Source organism: Glandiceps talaboti, chromosome 7, assembly GCF_964340395.1.
Source record: "Glandiceps talaboti chromosome 7, keGlaTala1.1, whole genome shotgun sequence".
Classification (NCBI taxonomy): Eukaryota; Metazoa; Hemichordata; class Enteropneusta; family Spengelidae; genus Glandiceps; species Glandiceps talaboti.
In genome coordinates this window covers 5,684,314-5,696,580 of record NC_135555.1, presented here as the reverse complement: position 1 = coordinate 5,696,580, position 12,267 = coordinate 5,684,314, and the positions used below count along the sequence as shown (strand labels likewise).

General features: G+C 34.7%; 1 protein-coding gene across 1 annotated transcript; it reads right to left on the bottom strand.

Moving 5' to 3' along the window:
• Window positions 1-360: 360 nt before the first annotated feature.
• LOC144437427 (uncharacterized) lies at window positions 361-4,224 on the bottom strand. The gene is made up of 3 exons (XM_078126368.1): window positions 4,197-4,224; window positions 1,925-3,684; window positions 361-1,048 (listed from the first exon to the last, which is right to left on the bottom strand). Exons 1-3 carry the CDS (start codon window positions 4,222-4,224, stop codon window positions 443-445), a joined length of 2,394 nt encoding a protein of 797 aa, XP_077982494.1. The 3' UTR covers window positions 361-442.
• Between the last annotated feature and the right edge of the window lie 8,043 nt (window positions 4,225-12,267).

The window sequence follows — 12,267 nt, the reverse complement described above, 5'->3', positions numbered from 1 at the left end:
GCCCAAAGCAATTATGTAAATGTTGGAAAGCAGTGATGATGTCACCAAACATTAATGGGAACTTTTGAAATCTGCTTACAACTGTCAATTTTGAAAAATGTGTAGTGAGAATCCCAATATGAAATCATTCTTCACTACAATTAGAACATTAAACCAAAATAACAACAATTTTGAAATTTTTAAGGATCTTTTTGAACAACTGTGATGATTTCAGAATGGCTGTGTACAATGTCTGTGTATTTTGTGCAATGGATATTTAAACACATGATCAGTTACTGTACATTTGTTACATCATTGCCAGGCAGTGATTTTAATGGCCAGCATCATTGTTGTCAGCTGCACCATTTGATAATTTCGTGGACAAAATTGACATTTTCCCATTAATGTTTAGTCAGATCCTACATTTCAGAGGGCATTCAACTCATAATTAGTTTTGCATTGCCTAGTTCCCTGAGACACTGTGAACTGCAGGTTTCTGTGAAAGTTTAGCGAGTGATTCCAACGGTAAGGGTACAGGAAGATCATCATCTTTCTCCTTCTCCACAAACTGAATGGGATCTGACCACCTCCGTTTCCTTACACGAGATGACTTGACAGACTTTTGTGTATGTAAGGTTGATTCTTTGACAGTGTTATTGTTTCCATTGGTATGTTGTGAATGACATTTCTGCTGTTTGTCGTTGACCTCCACACTGTCATGTGAATACAACACAATAGTTTGTTGTGAAGTCACCTCAACCCCACTTCTACGTTTTCCTGTCTTTGCTACAAGGCTATGATGAGGTAGAAATGGTGCTTCAAGTTTGGGTCTCTTGAATTCCGGTTCTGCTATATCCTCTGTTGTATCACTTCGTACAACATCTGGTTTAACTTCTTTCTGCTGAAGCCGTCCATTTTTATCTTTAAGAGTTAGTGAGATGCACACATCTCCAACTGACAGGTGGTGACAGGATAAACCGTATCGCTGTAGGGTACGGTCTGGTCGAACAGATGACCAACCTTGTCCAAACACGAAGAAAGGATGTTCCACAGTTGATTCCACTGTTACCTGAAAAAAATTGCACAAGTTTGACGATGAAAATTCTTTGAATTTAAGGTAATTTATTTTTGTGTGCGAATGTATTATTAACACTGAACATAAAGTAAGTTTTTCAGTGCCCACAACACTAACAACAATATTTCAGGTGTGCAAGTTATATAATTATCTAAAAACCATAAGTTTGGCCAGTAATATGTGAAAGTAGGATGATTTCTTTGAATCTATTTACATGGCCACCCTTTCATCAAAGTGATTTCACACATGAATAATTGCAATGTTTTGAATGCCTGGAAGTCTATAGAATGAAAGGTTGCATGAGGACTTTGTCATCATTTACAATATCTGATTTAATATTCTTTTAGTAATATAACACTAAATACTCAATGTAAAATTTAATTCCAAAATGTTGTATATTTCATTGTGTTTCCCTGAGGAAATAACTGAAGTAAAACTACTCTCCTTTGCTGAACTTTAGTGACATTTAACAGAGAAACTTTAATATCAATATTTTCATTTGAACTTTTTTCAACATAAAATCAGGGAAAGTTATAAACTTTTTAATTATTCTTGTTCACATTTGTCTTTTTTCTTTTGCATAATTATACTTTCCTTTGTTGTTTTAGTGTTCTACCTGTATTGTAACTTGTATGTTTTTTACTGTCTTGAGAATCCTTTAAGTTAACATTCAAGTCAGCAGTGATAGGGAAACTTTACTTAAAATATGTACCTCCTGCCTTCTGAGGTTGTATGTTCACAAGAAACAAGAAATTCTGATATTTACTTTTGGAATTCAACAAAATACCTATCCTAATTAACATATTCTGACTTTCAATTACAAATGAAGCATATATTAGCCTTTGGGTGGTTATGAGTATTTTTTCTGACCTGTATTCGATGTTCTCCGACAGAGAAGCCAAGTAGAGCCAAGCCAGCTTGGTGATCTTCATCAATCCTTACAACAGTACTGGAATCAATTTTCAAATCTTCACTGACAGCTGCACTCTGTACAAAGTCCTCAGTTCTCAGATCTTCCACTTTTTTCAGTTCCCCACTTGCAAGTTGAATTATTGAACCTTTCATGAAATGTGGAGGGAAGTGAGGATGTGGGGGTTGATTAGAGTATGCAGGTGGTGACAACTGATACTGAGAATTACTAGATGTTGAATTAAGGGGGGTGTTTGGAGTGTGGGGTGTGTGAGGCGTATGAGGTGGTGTCTGGGGAGGTTGAGGTGGCGGCGGCATAGGGTTAACTGCAGTGGACCAGCTTGGGGTTGGAGGTCCTGATAAGGTCACCTGAGGAGAACCTGGTTGTCTGTCAGGTGGTCTGTGATGACTTTGGTTCAACAGTTCATATTTAGGATTTATGTTGATATTTGGTGGTCTGTTTGGCCTAAGACTTCTCTCTTCCAAACGACTTTGCTTTGTTGAGGGCATTGCTTCACGTTCTCTACTTCGAATTCCACTTGATGACGGAGCACGTGCTGCAGAAACTGTCTGCGGTGACTGTCTGGGAGATCTGTTCACAGCAGCATAAACACTACCTTCAGATTTGCAGTGAATTGAGGGTAGACTTTCTTCAGCTGCTCCCTGACTACTTTCAATCCTTTCTCGCTTTACTTCAGTTCTAGGAACAGGTCCTTGTGATGATGGACCAGGACTAACACTAACAGGTCCACTGACAACAACATGTTGCCCATGTACACCCTGAACAGCAGAGTATACAGCAGCACCTGGTGGGGTTGCTTTATCTGGGTTGTCTGCACTGTGTGGTGAGCCGACAGACGTAACATAGTGACTAGGTAGATGAGCTACATGGGCTGGAATAAAAGAACGATGCAATGAACCTTGACCTTGTGCATGAGCTTGAACATGACTTCCCATACTTGCTAACATAGCCGAATAAGATTCAATTTGAGGAAATTGTCCACCTGCTAGTTGTGAGTGAGGAAAACCAGGTTGTATATATGCTGTAGAATACGGTCCACCTAGATACGGAGAATAGGTTGGTAATGTTGAAGAATGTAGAGTTTCGGGAGGTATATGTGGTGAGTATTGCAATGAAGGAAATGGAACCTGTCCAAGAGATGATGTAGAGTACACTGTAGAAAATTGACCTGGCGTGTAGAGTCTCTGTGCAGCATTATATTCTGTATGAGGTGGGCGGAAAAGTGTCCCTGAAGGTAAGTTAGATGGTTGCTGTGGCAATGTTGCACTTTGCATGCCAGCAATCGGCCTTTGTTCTGAATGGCCAACAGCAACGTCAGCTAGCCAATTCAAGTGTTCACTAGTGGTTGTAATAGTTTGCAGAGTTTTGTACTGTTCATCAGTCATTTTCTGACCAGTAGTGGCAGCAGAGTGATTGCTTCCACTCGTATGTTCATGTTCTTGGCTCTTCTCTTGAGTGATTGGTGTATTTCTGGAATTACTTTGAGAGTCACTCAGCAATTGGAATTCTCTACTCCTGTCCAGAGTAGCTGATGTCACAGAATGACAACCAACAACTGGCTGTGGCGAATGATATCTTGATGTCTCTTCACTGTGTTTCCATGGCAATCCATCTTTATCTGTTTGTTTTTGAGATTCATCAGATGGTGGTGTTGACGATAGCATTGATTCTGAACATAATAGGGATTGGCCGTCTGGTCCTGTTTAAAAAAAATAAAACATAAAAACTCTATAAGTCAAACTGTAAAAAACTTATCAAATTAATCAAATACTTTTACGTAATAATGATCACCATAACCCATCAACTGATACTACAAATGAATTCACTGTAAAGTTAAATATTTTCAAGAAATCAATTTCTCCATTGAGTATTTCTAGCAAAACTGCATTTACCTTTAATTAAAACAATGACTTAAAATAAGCAAAAAAAAACCTATTTCTTATTAATAATGCTAAATATAATAATCTTGTATAATTCAAAATTGCAATATCATCATAAAATCACTGATTTTATGACGATATTGCAATTTTGAATTATACAAGATTATTGTATTCACACATAGAACAGAAACTAATTTTGTTTACTTAACATATCTACCATACATTTCCCTAAATACTAATTTAGTTTATAACTACTGCTAATATATGGACATCATAATACCATAAGATTAGTATTAACGTGTACAGATTCATGCCGTACGGTATCACTCACCAAAGCCGCAAGATGTAACACGATACATTACGTCTCACAACTTATGATTTAAAATTAGTACAACCCTTTAAAGTAGGCTAATTTAAAACAATTTCCTTGTGAAACAAACGTGCCCATCAACTTTAGATATAATGACATCTATTAACCTACAGGATGAAATATGCAAGTAATTAGATGCCTCGGAGGATTAACATGGATATCCACATAATTAATGTCTACCAAGGCACCCATAACACCAGGACTACAACAACACAGTTTTGAACTTTGATATTATTCATGTTATACACTGCATGATTATCTGTCACCATCTAGGAACAGATTTAAGCACCAAGTGTTGGACTGGGATGACTCATTCTATGATTGATGTGATGAACAACACGACTACAGACACATCTCCAGGTCATTGTGATGAATGCAATTCCTGATAAATCTAATACAAGATTGATTTGTGTCGTCGTCAAACTATAGAAATTCAATGAACTTTAACAGGCACATTTCTTCCGACATGCTGTCAAAGTCCTGAGTATCCTGTCCAAGCAACACACTATCTAATTTGGATGAACAGCACACTTTCTCCACCACATTCTAGGTTAAACCCCATTCTGTGCCCACTGATGTACCCAATGTGTCCACTAGAAGGCATCATCCCCTAAAAGGCAGGCTCATGCATCTATATACCTACTGCACCTATTTGAAGGTGTGTCCTCATTCCATTTTGCCAACTGGAAGGGGTGTACTCGAACTGTAAGGATTGAAAGTTGGCACTCCTTATACACTGTGTCATCTGAAAGTAATGCCCTGTATGCCCAATTCAGCCCAATATGCCTTCTACTTCTATACCGAGTCTGGTACTATCCCACTTTATGTAACTTGCCTCCTAGTTCTAAACTAGTCTGCTATATTAGACAATTTGCAACCTAAAGGATTTCATCTCTTTCACAAATTCCTGTGCATATTATTTACCAGGGTTGCAATGCCTTTCAACTTTGATACATCCACTGACTTTATTAACTAAAGCATGCATGGTGACCATTTTTTCTTGCCCTACACATCCAAATAAATTAAGTTAATTATGCATGCATGGCAACTAGTGACCGGTCCACCACATGAATTGAAACACATTTGTTATGAATACATAATCATGCTAATATTCGTGTCTGCATCTAGACACAATGAGGGCTATGAAATGTCAAATATTATGTATTAGATGTCAATACAAGCAGATAATATGACAGTGTCTAATTGCTTCAATAATGTCAAGAATTTCTACATGAAAATTTGCCAAAGAAACTTTACAACTATAAGTGAGTGTATCGTTTCACTGGCATTACTGTACTATGAATGCAATCAAATGGAGCAAAGAGTAAAGCATTGATAGTCTGTATGAAGTTCACTGTATAATCTACATGTATAAAATATATGGAGTTATGTATAAAGAAATATGTCCCATACTGTCATTGACTGAAACCCACGTTTACATTTACACATACATGTACGGTTTCTGTTTTTGATGTTTACGCTATCTCAAGATGACCAGAGTATTTAATTATAAACTCCTATCACTATCAAATGTGCTGCCAAAATTACTCAGACAAATTTATTTTACTGTGATTCATTATCACCACTTGATAATATGACAGTTGAACGAAAATGCACTCACCAATTCCTATTTAAATTTTAAATGATGGCATAAAAAGTTTACGGAAAGTTCTTTCGAAAACAAGTCTCGTATGTCATATATGTCTAGTATCAATGGCTTTCAGGCATCATAAACTGAAAAGTCATTTATATTCTAGCACTTAGCATGGTAAATTGAAGTTATTTCCCAGGAACACTTTATAATTTATCAAAAAAGTACTCTGACTGGAAAATATATTATTCATGGTTCCAAGAATCGGTAGGATAGTAAAATTAAGTACTTCGGATTGAAAACAAATTTGATATTTCAAGCTGTCTTGTTCTGACAGAGACATTCTTATCAGACCATTGGAATATTCATCACTTCATTGCTTATTTTTCATAAATATTCATTTTCAATGTGTTTTCTGAAGAAAATGGATTTATATTGTATTACTTTTAGGAACTTTTTAAGGAATGTTTTGAATTCCAAAACTTTCAAAGGCATATGAGGAATGCATGCATGAGTTCATGGTTGTCAAAGCTGCAGTTTCTATTTCTTGTTCGTGTTGATACTTTCAAATTTGGCTACACATTACTTAGGGTTATTGTTTATATACAAAATAACGCGGCCAAATCTGCCAATATTTATTCCAAGATAATTTAATACACTGTAATAAACATAACTTACAAGTCATAGTTAAATTCTAAAATAACATACCTTGAATTGATAATCTCAGATAAAATAGAATTCAAATTATGGCAATTGCTGTTGTATGTTTTAATATTCAACCCTGCTATGACCCTCTCTCTCTTAATGAACTTAATCATAACATAACTTGTGTTGTTCTAGACAGATTCAAAACATATTGTGGTCGACCTCTGACCCTAAAACTAGGCAGATATCATCACATGGATATATTTATAGTTTAGGTACCAACTGTGATACCAATCAGCCATGCAGATTACTGTCAATACGTCTTTTTTTTAAACACAATTTTATGTGTATTTTGTGTATAGAATGTTTGAAAAAAATCCTCCTGTGCAATAGTAATCACTGTGAGAATATGTATTCTTATATGAATATCAAGCTTTTTAGAGGTATTTGATAAAATAAAAAGTACCATACATACTCAATATTTTCATACTGTGAATTTTTGAGTGCTATAGAAATTACATTGATTGCATAAAAGATTGTACCAATACATTCTGCATACTTAAAGTTCACTTTAGCAAAATACATATAATTAAAAGTTCTCATCTTAAGTTCAACAAATCTAGAACTATCATGGAAATTGCATGTAGTGACCTTAGTAATTTGATATTGATTAATTGGTAGATACGCGACAAAAAAATGCAGCTAGGACATACCACAAACTGACATCCTCCCTGAACTCTTCGATTTTTTTATGGTATCAAATATGTTACCGAGTAACAGAGAGCGGGTTTAATCTCTTTAAATTTACAAATATCCAATACCCCTACACATCCGCACCTATTTGGAAGAGAATCCAGGTATTAAAAGAGGTTTCATATAATTCAAAATTTACTAACTTATCAAGAGACAAGTGACTTCAACCATCAGTATAATCTAACACTACAGCTGGTCTGCTGTAACTATGTCTACAGTTATTTTGGTCACTTTATGACAATGATTTATTAAACCACGTTTACACTTAAAAAGTAAACTTTGAACTTTTAAGAGAAATTGGCAACATTTTGAGATCAGAAAAAACAACGAAAACTTTTAATTCTGTTGCAGGAAAGCAGTTTGACTATAAAGTCCTGGTGCATCCCCCCCCCCCCCCCCCCCCCCATGCATTTCAACTGTGATACCATGGTCAAAGTACCTCCAACAGAAAAAGGTTCATATTGAAAAACACTTGTACAATACCAGTCCCTGTATATGCCTCAGTAGCAATACTAGACAATTACAACTTGGTGATTACAAATTTAGCAAAAAGAGAAATTAAAACATATTTTTTCAAATTATTGCTAATACTTATCGCTACTATAGCTTCTGAAATCAAATATGGGTGGGTTTGTCTGTTTCACAACCTTTTCTCTGTATTGTTTTCATAGAGGAAAGTGCAAAGTTCAATTAGCAGTGGTTTCTTTTTATAACCGTGACACAATAATGTAGGATTGGTAGAGTGACATAAACAATAGTTGGAGTATTCTTATCTTGTCAGCTCAATCTAAGTATGCTGACAGGCTTTGTTAAATTTGAGTGACAGGTATAACCAGTCTACATAAAGATGGCTGGAAATAGTTACTTTCACATGGCACATACATACACAAAATAAAAACATCAGAAATTCTTTGTCCCTTGTTCACCTTAGCTAAACTTACTTGTTCTATAGTAAATCACTGACAGGTGACAGACACTTGTTCTAAGTTAATGGTATGGCTATCTTGGAGTGTGTGGACTCGTTAACATCTTAGAAAAACACAGTAGTACAGGTGGACCATTTTACAGTCATAAGCACAGATCAATGTGTCACAATCTCATTTGGTCAAATTTTGAAGAGAAGCAGACGACAATTTTTCTAACTCCTACCTTAATGTTTGACCGAGAGAAGAATTGCTCATACAAAACCCTGTACATTTTACTTCAGAAAATTCACAACATCTGATACTTACTTTGCTGAGAACCTCCCCTAAATATATCACCTTTATAGAAACACATACACCAGAACAGCTGTAATATGGTGGTCCACCCTCAGCTGTAAATTTTGAGTATGTTAGAGGGTCTTACCATACTTGTATCCCTCACCTTCCTATGACTGTAACTCCCCAGCTTGATAACAATTAGGTCATTGACTCTGAGGCTTACCAACATACCTGACAGACAAGGTGATCAATGGACCCCAACAAAGGTTTTGTTATGTCAACTGCCGCTTTACAATGTAACTGCTCCTAGTATACTACTTGACTGAGATAACCTTCATGGTATAAATAATACCATGGTATGAATGGACATAGCTGGAATTACACCGTTGCTTTAATACCCAAACAATGTCAGCCAAGGATGCAATAAATTTCAAATTTCCATTGTCTTCGACTTAGACTAATCAATCTAACACGGTACATAGTCCATGGTGGTCTTGTCCATATTTTAACCATAGGTACTACTAATGCAATCAAGAAAATTCCACACTTAGCCTTATTTTTTATAATAGTATTCCCTAACAATATCAAATCAATGTGTAAATATTGACAGATTTTTTCGTACTGAATGTCTTCATTAAAGGCACCATCAAAGTAGTCAGTATCCATGGTTACCTATTAAATCATGATTGATGTACAAAAATTGAAAATTTCATCAGATTTCACCACCTCTGTTAGAGGCATTTTAAAACCTTCACAAAAACACTGGTACAATCTGAAGTACAATGTAGTAAAATGGCTTGAGATTGGTTAAAGGTATCACATGTTACAAATTTAGACCAATCAACACTGAAATTAACGTAACTGAATGACAAGGGGAATGGATACCCCATAGTAATTTCATGAGAAGCACTATTATATTATTATATACCATAAATTCATTCAATATATATTTATGACATATCCTAGCAATGACCACATAATTATCCCCATCCCAGTTACACAAACCGAAAAAGATAAACTTAAGGAATGTTGCATGACTGTTAGTGTACTGTGTTGCCACGTCAACTGTCTCTGTCATTTGTCAAGTTTATGTGTCAAAGTACAGGACATGACACAGACATTGGCATCAGTCATATGGTGAACAACAACAGAGAGGTCCTTTACTTGTAACGTACGTCATATCTCCTAAAAAAACTACAAAACGTCATTTACTGGGGAAACACAGATATACACTTTTAACCCTGCATCTCCAGTGTTGTTTTATGATCCATTATCGGCATTCCTACTTTCCAAGTACACTACGCAAAACAAAATTTATGAAAGAATTTTAAACAGAAATGCAATGTGTTGATAGTTTTGTCGATAAAGAACATTCTTTAATCTTTTCTGTGGGTGTACTTACAGGAACCTTAATAGGATTGAAACATAAATTGTTAGTTTTGTATATTTGTGGCTAAAAAATGTTTTGCTCCGGTCTGTTTTGCTTGTCAACAATATTCAGGAAGGTACACAACTCACAATTTTTACTATATTATCTACTTTTAGATAAAAATTTAAAGTTCCTGAAGATGTGAGACTATTTTATTGATCACACTAGAGCTTATATATACTATACTCTGTTATTACTAAAACTAAGTCATGCACAACTCATACCACTTTAACTTCATCAGCAAACACCGCCTGCAACTATTATTTTAACAAACCTTAATGCTTACAATTGTATTTTTTAACTCTGCTGAGTTGAAGTATAGTGAACAACTTGATTTATAGTAGCCAGCCAGGCTTTCATGTTAGTCTGCCTGGCACGGTTATTGTTGACATTTGCATTATATATGCAAATTGCATTACATATCATATGCAAATTGTTCACATTTGCATTGTATATGCAAATTGTTCACATTTGCACTCTATATGCATTTAGAAAAAAAGAAAGAAAGAAAAAAAAAGATTTTTAGCAAACCCACTACTGCTAGGATGATATTAATACATTTTTGTACTACAAATGAATAAGATCAAATACAAATAATTGTGTGTTTCCAATAACTTGACTATTAGTTTAAGACATAGACACTACACATTTTGTTTTTGTTTTTAAGTCCCATTCTGAAGTCATGTTATCGGAATCAAACAATTTTGCTCAGTTTTGCCTAAATTAATTCAATATTTTGGTATAGAACTAATTCATTTGACAAAATATAACCTCAGGCACTGCTGTAGTCTTTCACTCTATGTCTGAAGGGAGTACTTCATGATACATGTATGTGCATGTAGGAATCCTCAACTATGTATTGGACCCTGAGGGTGTTGTTTTCATAGTCTTCTATTTGTATTTTCCTTTTAGATTTATGAGCAGTGATAACAAAAACAAGCTTAAAAAAAACAAAAACAAGTTTCACTTTTATAGGTTTTCCAACAAATTTGATTTGATTATATTATTGTGTTGACATACATCAAAGTGTTAGCGACAGTATCACCAGTCACTGTACATGTACATAACAATTGGTTGCTCATTTAGGCCTAAAAAAATAATTGTTTGGTTCCAGTTACCTGACCCCACCTAGCTTTTCACTGCCGGCCCTAAACTTTTTTTTATGCATTTGAGAAAAAAATAATAAAATTGCACAAATTGTGAAGTCTCATGAGAAAGAGTGGATGCGGAAACTGACATCAACTTAAAAAGACACTCTAAAACTGTTCTTCCAATCTGTAATGGCTGTACATCTGATAGGAAGAAATAAACAACACACACCATTTGGAAAACAATGGAAAACCTGAACTAGACACTCACACAGAAAAAAATAGAATAAAATAGAATAAAAAATCTACCTACCCCACCTACTCTAAAATTGAGTGTAACCTGAACCACATAATTTTTTTTTATTAGGCCTTACACAAGTTACAGTAAAAATTTTAAAAAAATTATCAAAAAAATGGAAAATAATACCCCCATGCTGATCTTATCCTTATCTTGATGTTATCTTCATATTGGTAGATATGGAATATTCAAAGACTCTGCAATGAATTTATATTGCATGATCATTGCATGTATTTGTTGTAAAAAGGAAAAAAAAGAATATCAGTTTTAATCAAATTAGAACATCTTGTTCTATAGTAAAAAGTTTTGATCCCTTATGACAGCCTTACGGTAGTTGTTTCTATGTTTCTTCAATCTGGTTAAATAATAATAAAAAAACATGCCCTCTATGACAGAATTAGAAGAAGAAAAAAGTCAAGTCACTGATTGGCAACCCCACAAATTGTCATTTGTAAGTCATTCAGAATGTTTAAAGTATCACGAACATGTACACAGACTTAAAAAAAACTTTTTGGACCAACCAATGTTAATTGTTATGATGGACAATATAGAATTGACTAAAGCCACCCTTACACACAAAATTAGAATCATGAATCATGTCCCATATGCTCAGCTTCACAATGTAACATTACATCAAATCAGAATTTCTATATTCCACTAAATTTCTAATCCTATAATAACAAAAACAAACTTAAAACAAACACAGTTTCAATAGACTGTGGAAGAACATCTATAGTATAAAATAATATAATTTCACTTCAGGGGAAAAATTCTTTTGCTTTATTTACATTCCTAGATCAAAGAGTTCCGAAAATATATCTATACTAGACAAACAAATCATTAGGTGAAAAAGAAACTCTTTATTTTGGGTAAGTTTTCCATTGCGGTGAAAATCAGTATTTTATAGCCGTGTCATTATGTTTACTAATAAACTTGCCAATCTATTTACATGTATAAGACCTTGAAGTCAGCTGGTAGCTTAATGTCAAACTCAATGCAAAAGAGATTATTATGCCTAAACCCGTT

Bases quoted from the DNA above. Each gene is read 5' to 3' on its own strand.
- LOC144437427 (XM_078126368.1), bottom strand. From the start codon at position 4,224: ATGTATCGTGTTACATCTTGCGGCTTTG. The intron at 3,685-4,196 runs GTGAGTGATACC...TTTTTTAAACAG, and splicing joins TGTTACATCTTGCGGCTTTG to GACCAGACGGCCAATCCCTA. The intron at 1,049-1,924 runs GTCAGAAAAAAT...AATTTTTTTCAG, and splicing joins TCGGAGAACATCGAATACAG to GTAACAGTGGAATCAACTGT.